The 23,589-nt window shown below is 33.4% G+C and overlaps 1 protein-coding gene across 3 annotated transcripts in view; it reads right to left on the reverse strand.

Moving 5' to 3' along the window:
• Window positions 1–16,771, reverse strand: part of LOC123541017 (N-acetylated-alpha-linked acidic dipeptidase 2-like) — a 44,392-nt gene extending 27,621 nt beyond the window's left edge. The window contains exons 1-8 of one of the 3 annotated variants that reach the window (XM_053544873.1): window positions 16,692–16,771; window positions 15,927–16,217; window positions 14,197–14,485; window positions 13,684–13,809; window positions 13,184–13,367; window positions 11,921–12,005; window positions 11,102–11,191; window positions 9,522–9,607 (exon numbers count right to left, since the gene is read on the reverse strand). In XM_053544873.1, the coding sequence (XP_053400848.1) occupies window positions 9,522–9,607; window positions 11,102–11,191; window positions 11,921–12,005; window positions 13,184–13,367; window positions 13,684–13,809; window positions 14,197–14,485; window positions 15,927–16,198 (1,132 nt within the window). In that variant the 5' untranslated portion in view covers window positions 16,199–16,217; window positions 16,692–16,771. Of the gene's footprint in view, window positions 1–9,521; window positions 9,608–11,101; window positions 11,192–11,920; window positions 12,006–13,183; window positions 13,368–13,683; window positions 13,810–14,196; window positions 14,486–15,926; window positions 16,218–16,551 lie in introns of all 3 variants that reach the window. The other 2 variants (XM_053544866.1, XM_053544868.1) reach the window with 2 other exon arrangements.
• Window positions 16,772–23,589: the final 6,818 nt, after the last annotated feature.

The raw sequence follows: 23,589 nt of genomic DNA on the forward strand, positions 1-23,589 counted from the left end.
GTGTTAGAATCGAAATAATATATCTCATTTAGTGATTTGCTCTTGAATAAATCATTGTTTGTCGTTCAGATGAGTATTATTATATCACTCGGGCTGCGCCCTCGTGATATAACTCCTTCGCATCTGAACTCCAAACAATGATTTATTCAACGACAAATCACTGGATGAGATATAGTGTTTCTTAATTCTAACACGATCCGATTCATTTTCCTATTAAACAAAGAAGGCTGGAAACAGTGAATTATTAAACAACAATTCACTGTTCTGACGTCACACTTATTACGTAATAGCATCAAACGGCGTGTGCACTATAAGTAGACTTTTTAATTTACAAAATGTTTAAATGTAGCATGGAAGTAAAGATAAAATCGCTTCGCCCTCGCCTGATATGGATTTCCTCGACATGATATACCCCGTATCGAGTCACAAACTAGCAGTGTAACTAATAATATACTTTCTTAAAACAATAAAAACGATACATACCATTAAAGATTTTTGGGAAGAGTTATACACCTGTTAAATAAAAAAGGAATATTCGTCTATATCTCTGTGTACTTGTAGTGAATAAAATACTGTTAAACTATAACAATTTGGACAAATAAAAATATTTCCATATGAGTATAATAATTATGTTTTACTACATTCATGGAAATACAAGAAATTACAATATACACTTCATGGAAATACAAGATACACTTCATCGAAAAACAAGATACACTTCATGAAAATACAAGATACACTTCAAAATACCTTGAATAAGGTAACTCTAGAGTAGGTATGATACAGGATAAACATTTCTATCACTCGCTTACTATGTCGTACACTTGATATGGATAGAAAAAACTTTCACTCGCTTCCAATTTCGTAAATTAACAACATGTCCCATTGTCATCGTTCCCCATGAATAAATTGACAGCACGTGCCCCTTTTTGCTTCCATGACGTAAGTTTCGATGGACAAAAAGAGGCAAAAAAATATTATGTGAAAATATCCTGTTACCATGGCATAAACTTTGGTGAAAAAAATTTGGGTATTTAGTTATGTGCAAGTTCCTCGTTTCCCCCTGAATACATTTCGAATGGACAAAAAAAATGATAAAAAACTATTTTTTGCATGAATAAATTCAAACTTTTTATATGTTGTTGACAAAAGAATCTTTAGAAATTTTTATTAAGTTGCATGAAGAAAATTTGTTTATAGTTGAAATATTTGAATTTTAAAAGGTTTTTTTTAAATGTTATTTTTGTACACTTAGACAGGTGTAAAAGCCCTCTGCGATTTTGCAAATAAAAGAATCATCTTTTTTTGTTCTGGGGGTTACATTACGTAAAAAAACCCCGGTTTATTAAGATGTTGTTGAGTGACATTGTTTGATAAAAGTTTTTCGTAAGAGTACATGAAATTTGTAACGCCCAAAAGGTCGAAGGGGGCCGACTGTATTGTGATGAACCACTGAAAAATGTTGAGTGCTATCTTCCTTTGTTTGCTAATCTCCCCCAAGATTTTTTTCGAAAAAGCGCCACATCCCCCGGAAAGTATTTCCCAGAATCGCGTCGGCAGAACTTTCCGAAATAAATTTGTCTGCAAAAAAAAAAAATGCTTTTCTTTTCCGAAAAAAATAATTAAAATAGGTTTTTTAAACAAAATAATGAAACATATGACACAACGTTTTTTTTTAAAATATGTTATTTTTTGGGGAAAATTATAAATGAAAAAATGCTTTTATGCCAAAAATTGTTAAAGAAAAAACAAAGTTTGACATTTTGCGTACGTTAGATTTATATTTTGATTAAGTGGAATTAAAAAGAGAAAAATTTTTTTTTAAATTTTTTTTAAAAACCAGCTGTTTGGAAAAATTTAATAAAAAATTTTGAAAGGTGCATTTCAGAGTTTTTAAGAAGTTGCTTAATATGATGAATCTTCGAAACATCTAGACCGTTTTTAACAAAATTTATTTTATACAATTTAAACCAAAAAATTTTTAATTTTTGTTAAAAAAAGTAATAGGACAGATTGAAACTGTAGCCTGTTTTCTAAGGATAAAAAATGCTTGACGTAATCATTTATTTTTGTACGTCGTGGAAATTCACGGGGTGTTAATTAAATACAACTTATTTTAAGGGTTAAAGGTTGTCCATTTTTTCAGAAAAATCTTGTCATTACTGAAAAAACGACGTTTGGGGGAGACATCACAGTGGGAAATATTTTTTACAATTTTTTTAGTAAAAATTTTAGGGAATTTTTACCTTTTAAATTGCCCCCCGGAAGGCTCCCGGGTCAAAAAATCCCCTGTCCAACGCATAAGGTTTTGATGCACGTGTCCCCAAGGATAAAAATAAAAATACGGTGTTTTTCCCAATTTTCTACCCATAATAAATTATTTTTAAAAGGGTTTTTTAAAAACCGAAATTTTTTTAAAAGTAAAATGCATTAATAAAATCTACAGTTAAATAGAACTCCCTTTTCAAGTTCACAGTCTTCATTCTATTTCAAATCATCAACAGCTTTTTAAAAGTTGTTTATTGCGTCTTTCAGGGGGCTAAAAAGTTAAAAGTTTATTTTTTTTTTAAGATGTATCATTTTTTGCGTTTTATGATAGTACGAATGAATGGCATTCAAATAAAATTTATTAATTTTGAAATTTTTTTGCAACACGTATTATAAAAATTTAAAGGAAAATTAGGCTTTGAACTTTATTTCATTTTTAAAATTACCCTTTCGCAAACTTTATTTGTTATTTCATGTCGAATCCCACAGCTGGGGCAAAATATTTTTAAAAATTGAAAAAATACATATGTGATCAAATACATAAAAACTTTTTGAAAAAAGCACAAAAAAGTTTAAATTTGTGTTGTTAAAGAGGCTCTAAAGAATTGTGATTAGATACAAATATAATTCAAGTATCCAATCCATTTCATTATCGTTTGATGTTTGCACCAGAGTATCCCAAGATCTTTATAACAGGGGTAGTCAGAAAAATTAAATGGCAATAAAAGGGCTGTGGGAAAATCTCCCCCAGTTCACTAGGATTGCCCAATAGGTGGGTATTAAAAACAAAAATAAAAACGATGAAAAACTTTCCTAAGTACAATCCCTTGGTTTAATTTAAATTTCTTAATTTACACATTTAATTTTTTCTTTATTTACTGGAAATCTTACTATTTCAATTTCATTGATCTTTTTTTCAGTTTGAAAACCGGTCTGAAAGTCTTTCATTAGCCTGGGGACATTAAAAGTTTTTTAAAATTGTCAGACAAACCCCTTCCCCAAACTTGTTATTTTCAAAAAAATATGCTGAGATTAATTTTAATGTATGAAAAACCTAATTGTTTTTTTTTTCCCTTTAAAAAATCGAAAGATTGTTGTTAATTCTAAATTCAAGCGCACAATTTTAATGGTCCCCTGTGGTTTTCCCTTTTGTTGAGAGGGGAAAAAAAATTCAATTTGAAAACAGTTTTTACTGCTTTAGTCTTGATGTCCAAAAACATTTTGCTTAAACAAAGGGAAAAGTTAAAAAGTTAAAAATTGATGAAAAGAAACACTAGTTACCTTAAGTAGAAAAATAACTAACAGGCACAAATGTTTAAAGATCCTGTAATTGTCATGTCTGCAGACTGGTTAATCTTTAGAAGTCACAAACAAGAATAGTTTTGCAAGCTGTCTGGAAAGCTTGTCTCTTAGGCAAATGTTAAAATGTTTTAAACTTATAAAGTAAGTAAATGGAGGTTTTTACTATAACTTATTGACCGGCAAACCAATAATTAGTGTTTTATTGTAGGCAATTTTTACAGCTTTTTTTTTTAATTAATAATTAAACAGTAAAATGGTGCTTATAGCCACTCCATTTATCAGTTGATTTGTATAGAGTATGTAAATTTGTATCAGTGGCTTACAGACCTATGAGATATGATTTTAAATATTTTGTAGTTTTTTTAATTTTCAAACTTTTTTTTTCCGGGCCATGTTGTTGAACCCGTTCACTTTTTCAAACGAAATATTTTTATGTAGGTTGACATCAGGTGATCATAATTATGTTTGCCAAAAATATTTATTTACAGGGGGTCGGTAGATGGTTTATATAACGTTATTTTTTCAGCTGAATTGGTGCATTTTTGCAAGGAACGGCGGACACTTAAGTAGACTTTTGAAGCCAACTGGATGGCTTCTCAATTAAAAAAGATTTACACGCCAAACGATGTTTAACCCAACGTTTAAGGGCAAGGATTTGTAGCAAGAAATTTCCGAACGGGCAGGAAAATTGTAGTTTTTTCGTAGCAACTGGGTGGTTTCCTCCTGAAAGATTTTTAACGCCAAAGAGGGTTCAAACCAAACGTTTAGGGACAGTGTTTTGTAGAAAGCAGTCCGAACGGGCAGAACTTGGTAGACTTTCGTAAACCCAAACTGGGTGCTTCTCAATGAAAATATTCAAACACGCAAGATGTTTCAAACCCACAACGTTTAGGACAAGTATTTGTGAAGCAATCCGAAAAAACTCGACACAAATGCCAAGGCCTGAAACACAAGACGCAAAAACTCTGTCGAAAACCTTATGTTGGCATTTTGATCATGATCTTTCATGTCTTTCTTGGATTTAATTTGAAAATAGAGTTCCAATTTTTACAAATTTTTTAAAGCCTCGACCCATGAATTTTATCAAAAGAAAAAAAACGTCTATAAGCTGTATGATACATGGTTAAATGACACTTTCAATTTGGGTGAAAATTAACAAGCTAAACAATTTAGTTAGTGGTTAGTTTTGCCTGCAAATTTAAAATAAGCATTTAAGACTCTAGCACAAAAATTTTAATGAAAGGGTTTAGATCTACGTTTAGCAAATTAGTAATTTTAAGTTCATGAAACAAATACCCATTGTTAAATACGAAAGCTGAAAGGTCGTCCTAGGTATTTGAAAAAAAAACACAAAGGTGTGGTTTCTCCCAAATATAATCTATTTCTTTTTATCAACATTTTTGTAAAAAGTTTATGACGGATAGTTTAAGTTCTTAATAAAAATGTAGATCTACTATTTAAGATTGAAATTTAAATAGAAATTAAGTAAAAATATTATAACTAAAATAACAAAAAAAACCACTAAATTTGATACCTTAAAAATTGGAATAAATAGTGATTCTACTCAGAGTTGTTAACCTACGTTAGCCCGGTTCTTAACTTGTGTCATACAGGTTGCATAGTCAATTGCAGGCGAAGGAGTGGATGCAAGGCGGATTGTGTCGCAAATTGATTCGTTACTATATTACACGTAAAAATTCCCGGCTTAACAGGGGAGACGTCAAACAGTTTCGGTTTCGCGAGATATCAAATGCCCGGGACTGTGCTAGTCTGGAGCCGATTTAGAAAAGATGCGTCTGAATTCATCCCCGGGCCGATCTCTTGCTTCATGTGGTGAAGTGGCAGTTTTCTCATGCGGACGAAGGGGCAGAACGGAAGAGTCAGGTTGTACTGATCAGCAGAAACGGATTAGGTTAACTCCGCGTTTGTAATTAAATACTGTTGAAAAACGCCCCCTTAAACCCCAAAAAACAAACAAAAATATCTACATTATTAAATATGAAAAATTTAACTTGGGTGAATCGTACGTCAAAATGGGAGGGCCCAATCGTCTCTAAATGGGCTAGTCGCTTCCGGAACTGGAGAGTTATTGAAAGAAAAAAATGCTGTCAAATGAACTTTGTAAAAATTCAGAAAAATTTCCCTGTAGAACAAAAGTGGGTTTCAAATAAATTAGAAAATAGATAGAAATGTAGCACCCACAGAAGGGTCCAAAACGTTAGAAAAGACACGGCCACATTATCAATGAGGACAAATTGTTTTAACACAACATGTCGACAAAAGTGAAATTTAAAATTTGTCGTCCCCCCTTTTCTTAAAAAAATATATGTTAAACTTTTATTTCCTTATTTATTTACAGGTTTTGGGACGTATATGACCTTATAACCGGTGTCTTTATTCAAAATAGTGTGTGATAAAACATGCAAATTAAAGCCGATACCATATGGATGTTTAAATGAATCTGCAAGCATGAACCACCGTCAATTTTTGCAGCTCAAAAGATTGTCTTTCCCCATAAAAATAATTAACCCCAAACAAAACTGAAAACAAATAGGAAAAGATATATTAGGATTCGTAGTTTTATTGGCAAATAAAAAAATAAGGTAACTAAGCAAGCTTTTTCTAGTACCGTTAATAATATATTTGCAATTCACCTAGGTCGTTCAAATTTTGGTGGGGGGGGAAAAAAATGATACCAAGTAATAAACAGTCGTACGGCGCAGCAAATTTTAGCCTGTTGGGTTCTGGCTTTCTTTGTTGTTTTATAATTTTAATTATAGGGGGGGGTTCCTTCGCGTTAAAGAATGGTTTTTCCCGAAAAGCGAGTATATTTAAAGTCGCTGTATGTTATTTACTTGAAAACAAGCTAAAGTCTTTAACAGAAAAAAAGAATAATCTAGATCTTTTACAAACATTTTAAGCCCGTGGGAGAAATGAAAATTTTGCTAAAAATTTTTTATGACGCTCAAAAATATGAAGAATTTCATGAGGTAAATTTTTCATGTTTTGCAAAAATCGAATGGCCAGTAAAGTAATTTTGTTTTTAAGAATTTTGCATCGTTAGATTTTCATTTGCAATAAATTAAACTTTTTAAGGAGATGGTTTGTATATAGTACGGTATCAGTCAAAAATAAAACCCCCAAACTGCAAATAACATTATGTATCCCATTTTCCCTTGCTCCAAGATTTTTTTTAATAGTGCTGAAAAATATATAACAGTTTTAATTATACCGAAAAAACCTCATTCTTTTCAAAAGTGTTGCCTGTCATGAGTTCGAAAACAGATGTATGTAAAGGTGGTAGTAAGGAAAATGCAAAATCTTGAAATTAAATGTATAATAAAAAACCTTTGGAAAATGAAGTTTTTCCAGCGAACAAAAGCAGCCGGGTTGATTGTTTGTTCTGAGAAGTTATGAGCTGTGTAACTGCCCCCGTCCTGGCCCCGGGTAAAAAAAATTTTTAACATTATATTGAATGGATTGGTCTTTTAAAAAAACATGGTTTTTAACATTTCACTGGCACCGTATGGTATCGAACATGTGAATATTGGTTACGTGTAACCTGAATATCACCTTTTAAACGCTCAATTTATTTTTAAAGAACGGACATAAATCTTACCCGATATTTTTAATGCTCTATTTTGCAGTATTGACATTTAAGAAGGCCCCTTTTTTTTGAAACCCAAGTTAGGGTTATTGTATTAATGTAAAACAACACAAGTATACTATAAAAAAAGTCCCATTTAAGAAAGATGTAAAGAAACTAACCATTTTTACACAGTTTTATTGGCTAAATATTTAAAAAATGTGCTTTTGGAATCTAAAAGAAAAAACGGAAGGTACTCACCCCTTAGTTTGGGCCAACAGCCGTTTTTGCCCCCAGTAAAAATTGATAGGCCGAGGGTCGCCTCTTTTTTCCCCAAAAAATCAAATTCCCATTAAATTGTGTAGGTTAACGATTTGGTTGATTTAATTCCATAAATTCCAAAACGAAGTCTTATTGTGGAATTTAAAAATATCACGCGAGAGTGTACAGAAATTTAAAAATTATTTTTTTTAATTTTTAGAAATTTTTTTTTTGTTTTTATTAATTACCTTAAAAGTCAAAACTATAACCAAAACGATGAAATTTGCCCCATTCATGTTTGTTGTAGTGAAGTTGTTTCTATGAGGAGAATCATGGTAGAAGGATGTGTTATGAACCATTTTTTGATAGGCTTTTTTTTCCAATTAGTAACTACTACTTTTGTCACGGTATATACTAAATTAAAAGTTATTTTTTTAAAAGAAAAGTTTGGTAATATTTCTTTAAAAATTTCCCTTAGTTTTATTGTAATTTTTAATTTTTATGTGTTTAAAATTAAAGCGTATCATGCGGTGTTCATGCTTTTTAATGCATATTTGGGTCTTTACAATTATAGGGATTTGGTTGTTGATTTTAGCTCTCGTGATGTGAAAAAACCCGATCACTTCGGCGTTTTGCGTCTAATCTGTCCAGTAATAACCCCTTTTTAAATCACTGTTACAATTTTTAAGAGGGGTGTTGTTAGTCTTCCTTACAAATATTTTCGAAGTTAAGTAAATTGTTTGTAAAATAAAATTTCTTTTATGATATTTGTGTGTACCACTGTTTTCAACGGTCCCCAACTTCGTCTTCCATAATCCCGCCCCTAGATGGGCAAGGGCCCCGAAACAAACCCCCGCATCTCTATGGTTTCCCAAATTTTTACATATGGTTGTTATAAACATTTGTAAAAAAATATTCTTTATGATATGAATAACACTTAACAGTAAAAACGTTAATGCTTTGCTTTTTTTAATTTTTAAATAAAAATAAAGAGATACACTCTTAAATTTTTTTAAGAGATTTTTCTGAGACACACCAAAGGTTTGAAATTTAAAAGAAATTGCAAACCCTCCCTTTTGGATTTTGACATTATGAGACACAAAATGATCTTTTAATCTGATATTTTTTCTAAGGATGTAGCATACGTCGAAACTAAATATGAGCCGCACCATGAGAAAACCAACATAGTGCATTTACGACCCCGCTGGATCCGACCAGCCCGCGATCGCGTTTGTAGGACCATGCTTTTCGTAACGGTTTTTCTAATTGCAATGGCTTTGAAAAGAAAAGCATGGATCCCCGACAGGCTGGACTCGGGTTTTTTTTTTGGTGGGTAATAAAGTTCCGTTGTATTGTCGTTCAGCAATTTAATATATCGGTTCCTACCATTGGTTAACAAAATTGCACTTTAATATTTTGGAAAAGTATAACTAGAAGGTTGAAATATGAAAAAAAATATTTGATATAAACATAAAATTATTGGACATACCAAAAAAATTGATGAGCCCTTTCCCTGGGAAAAACCAACTAGTGGCTTTGCGACCGGGTCAACCAGTCTGCGCTCCCCAGTTGGTAGGATCCTGTTTCGATAAGGTTTTTTTTTTAATTGCAGTAGGGTTTAAAAGAGAACACATGGGTCCCGACCCGACTGGCGGATGGCTTTGGGCGAAACACTTTGTTGGTTTTTATGGGCCGGGTCAAAAATTTACCCCGGTCTTATTAAACATAAGAGAAAAAAAAAATGTCAAAACGTTTTGAATTTGACTGTTATATCAAATATGGAGACTCGGAAAGAAGCTGTTCGCTTAGTCAATAGGAAAGCGCATATCTGATTTGGATCGCGGGGGGTGTGAGTTAATCCCCGGGGGAGGCGTATGTTTCCGCAAGAATATGCTAAAATTATTTTTCTATCCCCTGATTTGTAGGATGTTGGCAGTAACTTGCAAAGAGCGGTTTGTATTGGTACAGAATCCAGGAATACTGGTTAAGCTTACATATTACATAACTGAAAAATTGTTGAAAAACGGCGCTAAACCCAAAACAAACAAAACAAAATACATTTGTCATTTATATTTGAAAAAAACTAATTGTAAGCATTTAGTACCTGGTTCTATACTGCCCCTGATAATGCCTATCGCATTATATGTGGTTACATTTTTGTTGCTGGTGGTCACTTTGATGTGTGCTCGCCTAGAATGCAAAGTAACGGATTAACAATGACACCGAAACATTTTTTATGTTGTAGTAGTAAGTAACGCAGTCATGCTACCTACATAAGCATATCATAAGCATATTATAAACATATCAAATAAATTCCTTATATACATAACAATAGTTTTGATACCTAAATTTAGATGACTGAATTGTAGCGACCTTGATTTATAACACACTAACAAATCCTTTTGGGAAATTCTCGATATTTACAATTAGAAATGATTTGTTTTCGAAATCTTGCATACTATTAGACTGATATGCGCTTTATAACCGCATTTAATATGCTAAAGGTCACAATAATACACATAGATACTTTGTACTTTTAAACGAGCGAATACGCTTTTTATGATTATTATGCGTGTAATCAGTTATATACGTTTCATATATTGTTAACTGTCGTAAAATGGAAGATATCTATATTAAGTTTTTTATTATATTATATTTATTATTTATATTAAGGATAGTTTTGAGCGTTCGTAAAAGGACGCCACATTTTAAAACAAAGCTCTACTTTTTAGGACTGCAAAACAATAAGATGTCATTTAAATCTTTTGACACGGCTTTAAAACAGTTAAATGTGAACTTAACACTGTTTTAGTGTTTATAATAATTTCAGTTGTACATGTGTATAGCTTGCAATTTTTAAGTAAAAAAGTGTCAAGTGTTGCTTTATTAGGTTTATTAAATATAGTATAAAATAAAATATATAATAAAACCAAAATCATGATAATAAATCCCAAACTATTTTTCGAGGAGTTCCGTTCAACTCTAAAGCTGCTCGATTTTGTTATAATTAAACTAAATACATACACGTAGGTTTGTACGTTGTGACATAGCAAATCTAAATTTCAAAATTTTCATGACCTATAATGATGCTCTTTTGATTTTGAATAGAAAACTACATTTTTTGTGAAAACTGAATGATCATTTACCAGATAAAAAAACACATCAAAGCAACTGCAATAAAAAGTCACTAGTGTAAAACGGTCGATGTTATAAAAGCAAATTTATCCGGTGTACTTATAAAACCATAGTAACATTGCGAACATCGGTATTTGTATACAATATCGCCAGCTTGTGTGACCCAGATTATACAGGTTTTAAATCAGTTGGATTATTTATTAATAATTCATCTATCGTGTTAAAATGTTCTTCATCGTCTTTTGAATATCTGACCTCATGTAAAACTTTTTATAATAAGCAACGTGTACTCCTATATTTAAAAAAGGAGCTCAAGTAATTATACTCAAATTTATAAATTTCTCAATTACCGAAAACCTTGAAAAAATTTGCTGACCAACAAATGTTTCCACCCTTAAAGATTCGGACAGTACCTGTACACAATACTGCCTTCACCTGATATGCACTCAGGATGTGTTTATGATGCTACAATATGCATGGTTTTATGTGTCGTAGTTAGATTCAATAAGAAATATGTCTTCTGTTATCTATATTATTCAGTAGACGTACCATTTCGGTGCTTTGAAGCCATTGCCAAATCTGTAAGTGACGTTCATACCACCACGCCAGTCCTCCGGTACTTCTTCTCCTACAAGTTCCCTGTAATATGTAAAAGCAAGGCTGAAAACACGAGCTGTTTTCAGCAATACATATATAACAAAAGATGCGTTTCAAAAGGCTTATCTGATTAAGAAAACTTCCAACAACTTACCTCTTGTTAAATTTTCATAGAGATCGGCATGCATTTTATAGCTTTTTGTTTGCTACTTATATATAAGACTAATAATTATTAGATAATTTATACTGTCAACAGCGAAAAGATCATTTCTGTCAAGATTTCACCATAAATCGGATAAATATGTATCAAAATCATGGCTGAGAACACAACTGATTCCAGTCCGGTAAACTAGACTTTTGCCGACACGGATCTCGTTATTATGATGAATATACTTTTTACATATTGTTTCATGAAACAGTCCATTTTATTAGCGCTGTAACATTGGTTGATGTGGCCAAATGTTAATCAGAAACCTGTTGCAGTTTTTGACGACTTTAAATGCATGCAACTAGAACTTTTCATTCTCAAATAAACGTCATACTTTCGTGATAGATCATTTCTTTAATTAATTTTTGACTAATTAAAAACATAAAACAAAATATTAAGGTTGATCAATGAACAATAAACCATGCAAAAACATATAGATTAAATCTTCCATACATTAAAGCAAGCATAAATCTGACTTTGCCTATCACCAAACTTATATCTAAGAAAATGATACTGTTACTTCGCCCTCGTATCGAAAGCTGCAGTTGAAAATGACCATTTACCTCATAAGATGAATAGCAATTCCATATCCAATAGGATGACATGGTATGGTAGGCATGTCGTCTGGAAGTTCGCGGTAAGCAGTTTCTGTAAAATATGGTATCAATTCCGCTTACAAAACACAGCTGAACATGGTCGTAATAATCGACATATGGCATTTAGGAGTCAAAAGATCCCCTTGTCAGTGTAAAACGTCATTACATTCAGAATTGTTTCTTATAGCTTGACGCTCTTGTTTAAGGCAATTCTGCACGTTTGATATACCGGAAAAATTTATCCGGATAACGTGAAGTAAAGCCTTGCTCGGTATATGGAAATGAAAATCGTTTTATAAATAAATGGCAACCTTTCAATAGTTCTTTAAAAATGGTATCTTTGCCCTCTCTCTAAGGATAAAATATGATACATTGTAATACTAAATAATGTCTTAGAATCAGCGTGTAATAACCGGATCTCTTTAATCATTGGCAAATATCTCATAAAAAGGGCAGTCTGACCTATGCATGTTATTTCACCATATTACAGAGCATATGTTTACTTACGACTGTGAGAAGTTTCATTAAGATCTACATCGTAAAGAAATTTTTATTTACGAAAATGATATAAAAAATTGATTTACACATAGACGCCCATTCTGAAAACTTCTGTGAGGTCCAAATTTTTCAAATCAGTCTAACAAAATAATCAAGCACGCGGCATTATCTTTTTTATTTGCCAAACTGTCTACCGGTAAGTATATTCTGAAGTTTTAAAAACATCAGGAAACTAGATGCCCACGGGCAACTTGTCGAGCCCGCCCTTTGACCCATAACTGTGACCTTGACCTTTGAGATAGGAACCTGGGGTTTACACATGACACTCCGTCTCATTGAGTTAAACATTCATGCCAAATATAAACAAGATTCCACAATGCATGTCAAAGTTATGGACCTGACAAGATTTGACATGAATTTTGACCTCCAACTTTGACCTTGACCTTCGAGATAGGAACGCGCATGACACTCTGTCTCACTGAGGTTAACATTCATACCAAATATAAACAAGATTGCTCCACGCATGTCAAAGTTATGGTCCGGACAATCAAGTGCGGACGGATGGACTGACGCATGTCTTCGCTTCCGCAAGCTGGCTCGACAAAAATCAAATACTACATTGTAGAAAAATGTTCACCCGAGCGTGCAGAACTACATACACATTAAAAAGAACTCTTGAATAATGTAAAATTAGGTTCATATAAAACAGACTTTTCAAAAAGACAGACTCACCAGTAGCCGGATAACCTGGTGTTAAATGGTCACCGCTTCCAAAATAAATGACTCCACGCTGGGTTCCAGACTCAGGTAGCCACCAGTCATGGGGATAAACATTCGTAATGTCACCATCTGTGACGTCATCCGGGTCAGAGAATAATATTACACCAATTGCTCCTCTCTTTTCTGCTTCTTTTACCTGTAATAGTAAGGAGGATCCATGCCGGTCGCGAAGACACCATGTTAGTTTTCTCATAGCGCGGCTGATATGTAGTATTTCGTTTACTGGATGTCCAATAAGCATCTCATTATATATATTCTTTCTCTTTTCGAATTATTTGCGTTACATGTTACATTGCAATGACTGTATCCCCAAACTATCCAAAAACGTTATTAACACATTCAACAATTAGATAAAAAAATCAAAATGAAGCTTAATCTTGAACAAAATGATATCTAATCATACTTAGAAGTAGGTTTGTACAATATATGCATAGGCGACATGCAGTTCTTACCTTATTGCCTCTGAAAATTTTCCCATATCTGGCAAACACTATCTTTCCTGTTACATTGATGCTTTTATTTTTCTCTAAATACTCGAAATCTTCAACTCTTCCATAGTTCACATACACAAGGTCACCCTGTAATGGTTCAACATTGCGCAAAATAATTTGCCATTAATTGCTTCTTAAAAGGATATTAATTGAAACAAGACATTGTTGTTCTAAAATTTGAAGTAGTTGGTAATTATCTTTCCCGTGTTTAAATACTGTGTCCGTGTTTTCTTTTGCTGTACTTAGATATAGCTAATAGTGACTCGAAAAGCTGCAAAGCAATTGCTTTGTTATTTTATTAACACGCAGCTACAATAAGAATTACGGATTAGTGCTATCACATATACCTTTTCTCTAAAACATATAATTTAATATTCATTATCCATAGAGATTACATTAAAATCATATTGTCTTTGATTACTTTTTACATCTTCACTTGATTAACCGTAAACAGAAGAAGAAAAAAGAACTTGCATAAATATCCCCAGGCGCTGAGTATGCATTAAACGGCGGAACAATTCCAGTTTTGTTTTCTTCGGGAGTCAGCGCCGGTTCCCTCAAATTAGACTTATATATTGTGTCATTATTTTCATCAATGATTTCGACATAATTGAGATCACTCATATTTGGGTAAGATAACATCACATTGTATGGCGTCAAAGTTGTCTGGTCTAGACCAACATTTTCCCAATGTTCTTTGAGTTTTCTTGCCAGCTCATGATTCCCTTCCGTTCCAGCTAAGTGCGGTTTGTCTGTGAGCATTCTGAGAAACAAAAGCTTTTTTGACGCTACTGTTAAACTGGAGCAAGCTCCTTATCTATTTTTGTTTAATTAGTATGTAAGTACCACAAAAAATGAATAACAAATAAAGTGAGTGTGTGACATCAGGCATTTATTAACAAACCCGATTTTTTTAAATCATATGGAGAAGCTTTAGACGTCGGTAACACATGAAAAGGTTAAGTTGTACATCTCAGGACATTTCGATTGGACGAAAACGTTGTTTTGTTTTGTTTTTTGTGAAGAGAGGAAATATTATTGGGAAACAGATTTTAGATTTGCATCTTTTGTGGGCAAATGAAACACTGCTTTGAGTTCAGATACGTTTCTGAACGAAAAGAAGTGTTTTATTTGCAAAAAAAGCATGCAAAACTAACTGTAACACGTTCGAATTATACCAGAAAAGAACACTTAAATATTTACATCACGTGATTTCATTGATAAAATGCTTTTTTAGATACGAAGGAGTAAACCGGAATAGCCAAAAGTAAGTTATTTTGCGAAACGTGTTTTAATCGAGAAGACAATACAAGGTACAATCCTCCTTTGTTTATAAAAGATATCTTAAAAGTGATTGAATTTATTCTAATTTCATACGTGTACTCTCATTAAATTAATGTTAATAATTACCAATTATTTAAACATAAGACGCGGTTAAATCAACAAGGATATCAAGTAGTTCATTAATTACAAATTCTTTGCGGAAAACAATTATGCTTAACAACGTTTATAAACAAAACAAAATTTGTCGGAATGAATTTAGGGATGATTTACGTTTTGTGAATTAACGTTTGCAGAAGCTCGAGGGATTGTTTGCGGCCGAGACCATCCATGGCCGTTTCCTAGAACATCAAAATGGTAATTAAAAATTGTACCGGAAATATTAAGTTATGAACCATGAAAACAATACTTTTAGTCCTCGTGTCATGTTTTAAGCACCTGTAGCGACAATAATCATTCGTTTTGTGTATTAACACATGAAAAAGACCTTGGATATATTGGTGACCTCGATCTTCGGTCGCGCGCGGTCTTCAAAGACGTTAACACGCAAAAACATGAATTTGTACAATACTCGTACGGGTGTAATAAATAAAAATGACCGTAGGCAAAAATTCAAAATGAAGGCCAGATTAAACACGATGATCGATGTTAAGTGTGTACATGTCTGCATTTGCATCCTTTATCAAGTCATTAAAAAATAAGTCATAACAGAATTGAAGGGCAATCACGTTTTTCAGTCCGAAATTCAGAAAAGGATTACACTAGAAAATCCGGCCATAGGTTCGAAGGAGCGGATATCCATTAACAGTTAACAATTGTTTTGAAACCATTTATTATATCCTTTTTAGAGTTTGTCTGTTATATATATGTATTCATTTATGGCGTGCATTCATCATTACAATATGTTAAACATTGAATTTTACCTTAGATTTTGGCGGATATTTTCAGTGTTTATATTATTGATCATCTCATCACCAATGCCAGGATCGCCATCTTGAACTAAGAGCTTTGAGACGTCTGGCAGGTACAGACCATTGGGAACTTCTTCCGGTTCATCTTCGGGACATGTTGCAAATCGACCAATCAGAATGCCGATAACAAATGCCACAATAATTCCAATTATGAAAATAATTATCAAACAGCGAGTGTTTGTCTGTTTGCCGGGTTCCGAGATAAATACTTTCGATGACGGCATTTTAAATAAGCATCAATACCTGTAAAGCGGAAACAAATATGTTTCGCGGATCTTGAAAATATGTTTAAATCAGAAAATAATCGCAGTCTTTAAGCAAAATTTTAACTAAATATATTAAATTGACAAACGAACAAACCTGTTTTTTTTAAACTATTTACATTTTCTTACATCCGGTCGCATAATCCGCCTATTTACGTTCTGCATCTAAATGAGTTGAACGCAATACTGTTGTTCCTCGTTCTTTATGTTATACGAGTTACTACAATATTGAGTTAAACCTTCGGTTTAAATGCAAAAGATGTTTACATAAATCTATCATAAATATAAGTTAACTAGATGAAAACGTTGTTTACCTAATCATTCCCTTAATCAATTCACTTAACTCGTTTAAATTTTAAATTCACGTTATATATTCCATATCATTCCCTTGTTTTTGAAGATATTCAATATAAAAAAGATTTTATTTACATTAATTTCGACATAAGTCACCAACCTGTCCCAAGGATAGATGGACTAACAGCTCAAATTGCTCGTTCAAAAGTTGTTTATTACCGGATAATGTAATATTTTGGTTATGGTTCATGAAACATAACCTCGCAACATTCATCAGCGCTTGAAATTTGATATTATAGACGCTCAGGATATTTTAATATATCCAGGACAAAAGTATGGTGCAAAAATTACAAAGAGAAAGTTACTTGGTGTAAAAATTGTATATTAAACTGCTAAATACGACCTTTTCTATAACTATTTCAAACAATAATGCCTTTGTAATGATTTTACTAGGTAATGGCTTATATTTGTAAACATGCCAAAATGCTGTACTCGCATGTCTTAAGGGAGCCAACTGTCAATGTCAAACTGTCAATTCCGCTTAAATCCTGCGTATTAAAAGATGAAATAGTTTAACTTAAAATGCATGTATGAAAAATGCGAAATAACATCATATTGGATCCCGAAGAACGCTTTAAAAGGCTTAAAAATATTGTCTAGTGTTTGGGTTAAATATATTGACATTCAATTTTGAAATTGAAATTCATGTTTGCAAAAGAATTGTCAGTAAGCCCCCAGTAAACTGACAACAATTGTAGTGCATCAACAAAGAACACAACTGCGTTCTTAGAACATTAACAAATTTAAAAGAGTTATTTCTCTTTGTCTATATTACTTAGCATACGGCGGAAACATTTGAACGTGTCAAACTATTCTCCTTGGCACAATGTTAAATGCATGTTCAACAATTGCCATCTTTAAAAATAATCAAGAAAATTTAATCAACGTTCAACTGATTTCGTTTGTGTTTCTCCAAATACGCCGAAACGGTGCCAAAAATGTGATAATTTAACATTTTTACACTTTGTGTCTTGCACTATAAATATGTTGTGTGAACTAAAACGATGGTATTTTATGACAAAAACACTGTCGAATTTAGTACAGAAGGATTGGTGATTTTCTCTTGTCATTTTACCTGTATCTTCCTATAAACAATATAACCGTATGTTCAAAACAATCGTTAGAACGAATAATGATACAGGCATTGTATTAATTCAGTTTAGCCCAACACTTGGTCAGGATATGTGTAAGAAAAGAAATCCAATATTTTAAAAAGTTTAAAAACAAAAATTACGTTGATTGGGAATGTACTTGCCGCTCAGTATCACATGTTATCATGTAGCATAGTGTTTTATGTATAAAGAACCCTACATGTATGTGCTAAATCTCAACAACGTGCTTCGGAATAGTCTATAAAATGAATGAGATAAAATAAACGAAAACTAGTAGACGAATACAATGGAAACTGATAATTTATCAAGCTCTTACTGTAGTAGATGGTAGTCAGAGAGTTATAAGGCCACAAACGATTACATATAATTTTAGCAATTACCGTAAGTCAATTTTACGTTAATGGATGTATCTATTCTTGGTCATCTATATTGTATGAGTGGAAATACAACCTCCCTGCGAAACTACAAATAAAGGAAAGTGTGATGAGAATATGAAATTTGTATGCCTCTTTAGTAGATGGCTTGAACTCATTTCAAGGTATTGAATGATGTGATGTGCAATACGGACCAGGCCCTGTACTGCAACAGATTACACACATACCTGTGATAATCATTTACCAATTTCTTTTTACAACTGCCCGCCTTAAGGGTAGTACAGAATTATCTACTAATTCTGAGCATGGCAATGCACATGTAGTTATTAGTTCTGAATATACAAAACTAGCGTCTTGTAATATAATAATTGCAATGTTTTGTTGAAGAGACGACGGAGGTTGTTTGTTTCAGTGTAAGATTTAAATATCTTTCACGAGTGAACGCCAGATGCAATATTTATACGAGTAGCATAGCCACGGGCGAGAATATAGATATGGTGTGAAATATTTTGATATAACATGTAAAACTAGCAAGTTTTCTTTTTATTTCTTGTTTAGACTAAATGCACCCATTTAATAGTTTTTCTCTGAAAAACATAATTTGATTATATACCTGATAAAGTTCACTCTAAAATTTCGATAATTCACTGCAAAACATGTAACTAATAATCTATTATAGGAATATGATGGAGGTCGCACGAGTCTGTTAATAAGTATTAGAATTAATAGACAAAAAATGTGAATTTGTGAATTATAAAAAAAATATTAAATTAAAATATATTATAAATACCGCTTCTCACAAATCGCGATTTCATTTCCTTTTGTTGTTAAGTTTAACGTCACGCTGACATATTTATAGGTCAGATAGTGACTTCCAAGCCAATTCACGACTTTTTGCACTTTGACATGCATCGTCTTTAACTATGAATCATTTTAAGGACGCTCGCTACAGTTTTGTAATTTTTTTCTCAATAATAGATTTTGATAAAATGTTTTGAATTAAAAGATCATGTTATGATGTATTGAAAAATGAAATAAAAATACTAGGTCACCAGCTTTGTTTCAATTTAATTTGCCCCTAGATATGGTGCTATTTTTAACATTTTTCAAAATTTCTATAATCCTAAAATACATTTCAGTAAAGTACAATAATCAGCATAAATTTGATATCTAAGCATTTTTATAACGGAAAACAATATATCTATTTGAAACATGCTCAGAGAAATCAAAATAAAATGATTTTGTAAAGAAAGGAATACTTGTTCAGCAGACCCAAGGGCTATTTTTGCATATTTTTGTCAAATTAAGTTGGTACTTCTGCTATTTTATCGGGTTTCACATAATAGAATTTAATCAAACTCTGCACATACCTTTGGTTATGTCTACCTAATCTAAAAGAAAAAGAAAATTGATAGGTCACATTATTAGATTTCGCTTAAATCAAATTACAACGAAGTGGGTGTGACGGGCCTTTATACAACGCAGGTTGGTACGAACTTCCCTATCAGTGTTTGAGCAAGTGACTTAGAGATATATCAAATTATCAAACGGTTGATTTCTTAATAAGCGGATTTTAAGGTGTTTCTGAAGCATTTTGATGGCATAGAACGATGAAAGTGTCCGCCTTTCTCCGAACAAAACCTATAGTTTACGAATACGGATGTACGGTATGGGTACGGTACGGGATTAGAAACAGCTGTGACTCAATGCAGAGTTGGAGCGCCGGTATAAATTACAGACTCCAGTGTATGTCGGATTGAAGCAATTTGAACTAAAAGTACTTTAAATGTATACATTTTGTAACCATGGTGATACTACCCCTAACCTTTAGGCAGTTTTTTTTGTTTGTTTTGGATTTAACGCCGTTTTTCAACAGTATTTCAGTCATGTAACGGCGGGCAGTTAACCTAACCAGTGTTCCTGGATTCTGTACCAGTACAAACCTGTTCTCCGCAAGTAACTGCCAACTTCCCCACATGAATTAGAGGTGGAGGACTAATGATTTCAGACACAATGTCGTCTATCAAATAGTCACGGAGAACATACGCCCAGACCGAGGATCGAACTCACGACCCCGCGATCCGTAGACCGACGCTCTACCTACTGAGCTAAGCGGGCGGGCCCCTTTAGTGAGTATATTATACATATTATACATTAAATGCATGCGAACAATCACTTCCAGGAATGCGCAGAATACCGCTCCAACTCTGCAGTGAACTACATCGATTAGAAAGACAACCACATTGGCACGGTGTTGGGGTAAATATCGATCCGTCCGGAAAAACTGTAGCGAGTGCCTTTAAAAGTCTGTAAAATTATGGTACAATGTTACAAAGATAATGACAGTAATAACAATTAAAGGAATGATCTCAATGTTAAAAGATTTTATATTGAATAAAGTTCCACATGCATGCACATCATAAATGTATAATATAATGGTGGCACTAACCTTGCCCGTAATACATGACAGTTTCAGATCTTCGAAATTAAATAAAAAAAACAGATACATTTTCATGCTCATTAAACATTAATTTCATACATTTAATACTCTACCGTGGTGTGGAGCAACAGAACATGGCTGTATGACCAAGGCATATTTTAAAGCTGTCTGATTTATGGCAAAGTACCTACTCACGTTACAATTTCTTACTAGATCTGATGGCGATTCATAGTCTTCATTATTTGAGTCGCGCCATAAGAAAACCAACATAGTGGCTTTGCGACCAGCATGGATCCAGACCAGCCTGCGCATCCGCGCAGTCTGGTCAGGATCCATACTGTTCGCTAATGGTTTCTCTAATTCCAATAGGCTTTGAAAGCGAACAGCATGGATCCTGACCAGACTGCGCGGATGCCCAGGCTGGTCTGGATCCATGCTGGTCCCAAAGCCACTAAGTTGGTTTTCTCATGGCGCGGCTCATTTTTGACCATGTTACATTTGTACTTAAATGAAAATAAAAATACCAAGGGATTTTAACCGCGATACCTGTAGCGCTTTTGCTTAAAATATGCCTATATCCAAAAAGTCAAGATAGAGTAATTTTAAAGTTGCTTAATCGCTTATTGACTTTGAAAGTATGGCAGTTGGAGTATTGGCACTTTTCTCCTGCTTTTGATATGGGTTAGCTCGTGCCGAATATTTGTAATTACTTAACCCTTCTCATGCTGGACACGACTGATTCTGCCTTTGTGACCTGTGCAAATAATGATCAGCCTGCACATCCGTGCCGTCAGATCATGAGCTGCAATGCTTGCCATTCAGTCAGTATATTTTTGGTATGCACCCCTTTTAACAGTAAATGATACAGTCAAAAGTGAAAGATGGACAAGTTCATAATAGAATTTCAGCAGGATAAGGGTTATTATATAAAATGCTACTTTATGTGAACATTTGTTCTGTAGCATTTACTGTCCTATGTATGAACAAAGATAAGGAGAAATACTATTTTGAAAGTTAAACAATTATTTACATGTGCAGATGTGACTAAAATATATAAAATACCGGCCCTGTATATCAGCCGTGTAACTCTTCTTATTAGACCTAATACTAGAAACAAACAATACATAACAATTTGCCACGAAACTTTAGAAATTTGTTTAGTTTTGCATGTGTTCAAGTATTGGCTACTTAATAGTAATTTAAATAGCACTAGAGATAATGAATACGTCAAAATACGTACTTGTTGCTAACCTAAATAGAACATTGTAATGGATTTTGAAATGACTGTTTAGGCTGTATAGACGACATCCACCAATTCTCGCATGCCTTGAGTATAAAACAATCGTACTTATTAAACAAGTATGCGGCTAACGAGCTCCCACCAATGTGTATTATACTTTACCGCAAATTACAAGGCTTCCAATTAAAATGCATTTCTTGACTTGTAATTAAAATGTTTTAATGTGTAGCCAAAACTCGTAGTCGTGTCGATTTAATATGATACTTACAGTAAACAAACTGTCGACTCTATGCTAAATGGAATGTCGTCACATTGGCTAACATCACAGGTGCCATTTTGCGGATCTTGGAAATTTGCTTTCATCGTTACTGTTTTAATATTTGATAAAATGATAGTAAGATATGAGAGATGGTAGAGCCAATTTACGGCGACGAACGAATGCTTTTATAACGTAACATCACTTTCAGCAACAGTACTTTTAGCGTTTTTAGTTTGATAGGAAAATAAACAAGGTCATATAACGAATAGCTCTTAAGTTTAAATAACACGAATTTTGGTTGGAAAACTCAATTTTTGTTTTCCTTCTCTGATTGCTTTTCACATCTGATATATTTTTAGCATCAACATTTGAAAAGCTAATGAACTGTCATTATGCTGTATTTATGCAAACATTAATATTCAATGGAAGATTTAAACTGCTATAACGGATACTTCAGTGCTTGACAACCGTAAGCTGGCTGCTTAGACTTTAGGTTTCACGTTGTACAAAGACGGTTGTTAAATAAATAATATGATGCTTAGAGCACAATGGCTTTTACAGAAGGATTGAACCATCTACAGTGTCTTGTAGACTTTGTTCACACAAATCTTTAATTTTACATTTCGAGGGGAGAGAGCAAAGCATCTGAATCAGTAGGAAGATTCTTTAGACGCACATAATGCAACCAAGTAAAGTAACAGCAGACACGGTTTGATGCAGTTTATCGAAGAGCTCTTTTGATCTAGATAGCCCCTCGACTTGTTCATTGTTTTCTATGCAAGAAAATGGCACGTGTAAGGGAACAGTTTTAAGCACTGTTCAGCTTTTTAAATGATGATAGCTCTCAGTTTTTGTTGTTGGGTTTAACGTCACACCGACACAATTATGTCATATGACGACTTCCTAGCCTTATATGGTGGAAGAAGACCTCAGGTGCCTCTACGGGCATATTTCATCACGGACACCTGGCAGAGCCACCGACCTTCCGTAAGCCAGCTGGATGGCTTCCTAATATGAAGAATTGAACGCCCCAACCCAAACCCACGTCGGCGAGAGGCCAGTAACCTTAACAACTTGGCCATGTTGCCCCCTCTATGTAAATTTTAAACTAAATCTATTGATGACATATATCAAAGGATATCCGCATTTGAGTTTTCGAAAAGTTATATAACAATTTGAAGTGTGCGACTTAAGCACTCTATGATAGTAACATGAATTTCAAATACTTTTTCACAAACGTTAAAATTGTAAGTAAGACACTTTTCAGTATTTATAATTTTTCATTACATTGTATGTTCCACAACACAGCTTCTACTTCTACGGTATCAAGTATAACATTGGATTCCTTATTAGAATTGCTTGATACAAGTTTTCAGAAAATAGTACCTCAGTGTGTTGGTATATTAGATAATGGATTTGTCCAGCTGGCTTACGGAAGGTCGGTGGTTCTACCCAGGTGCCCGCTCGTGATGAAATAATGCACGGAGGGTCACCTGGGGTCTTCCTCCACCATTAAAGCTGGAAAGTCGCCATATGACCTATCATGTGTCGGTGCGACGTTAAATCAAAAAAA

The sequence above is a fragment of the Mercenaria mercenaria genome, chromosome 1 (genome assembly GCF_021730395.1).
Source record: "Mercenaria mercenaria strain notata chromosome 1, MADL_Memer_1, whole genome shotgun sequence".
Classification (NCBI taxonomy): domain Eukaryota; kingdom Metazoa; phylum Mollusca; class Bivalvia; order Venerida; family Veneridae; genus Mercenaria; species Mercenaria mercenaria.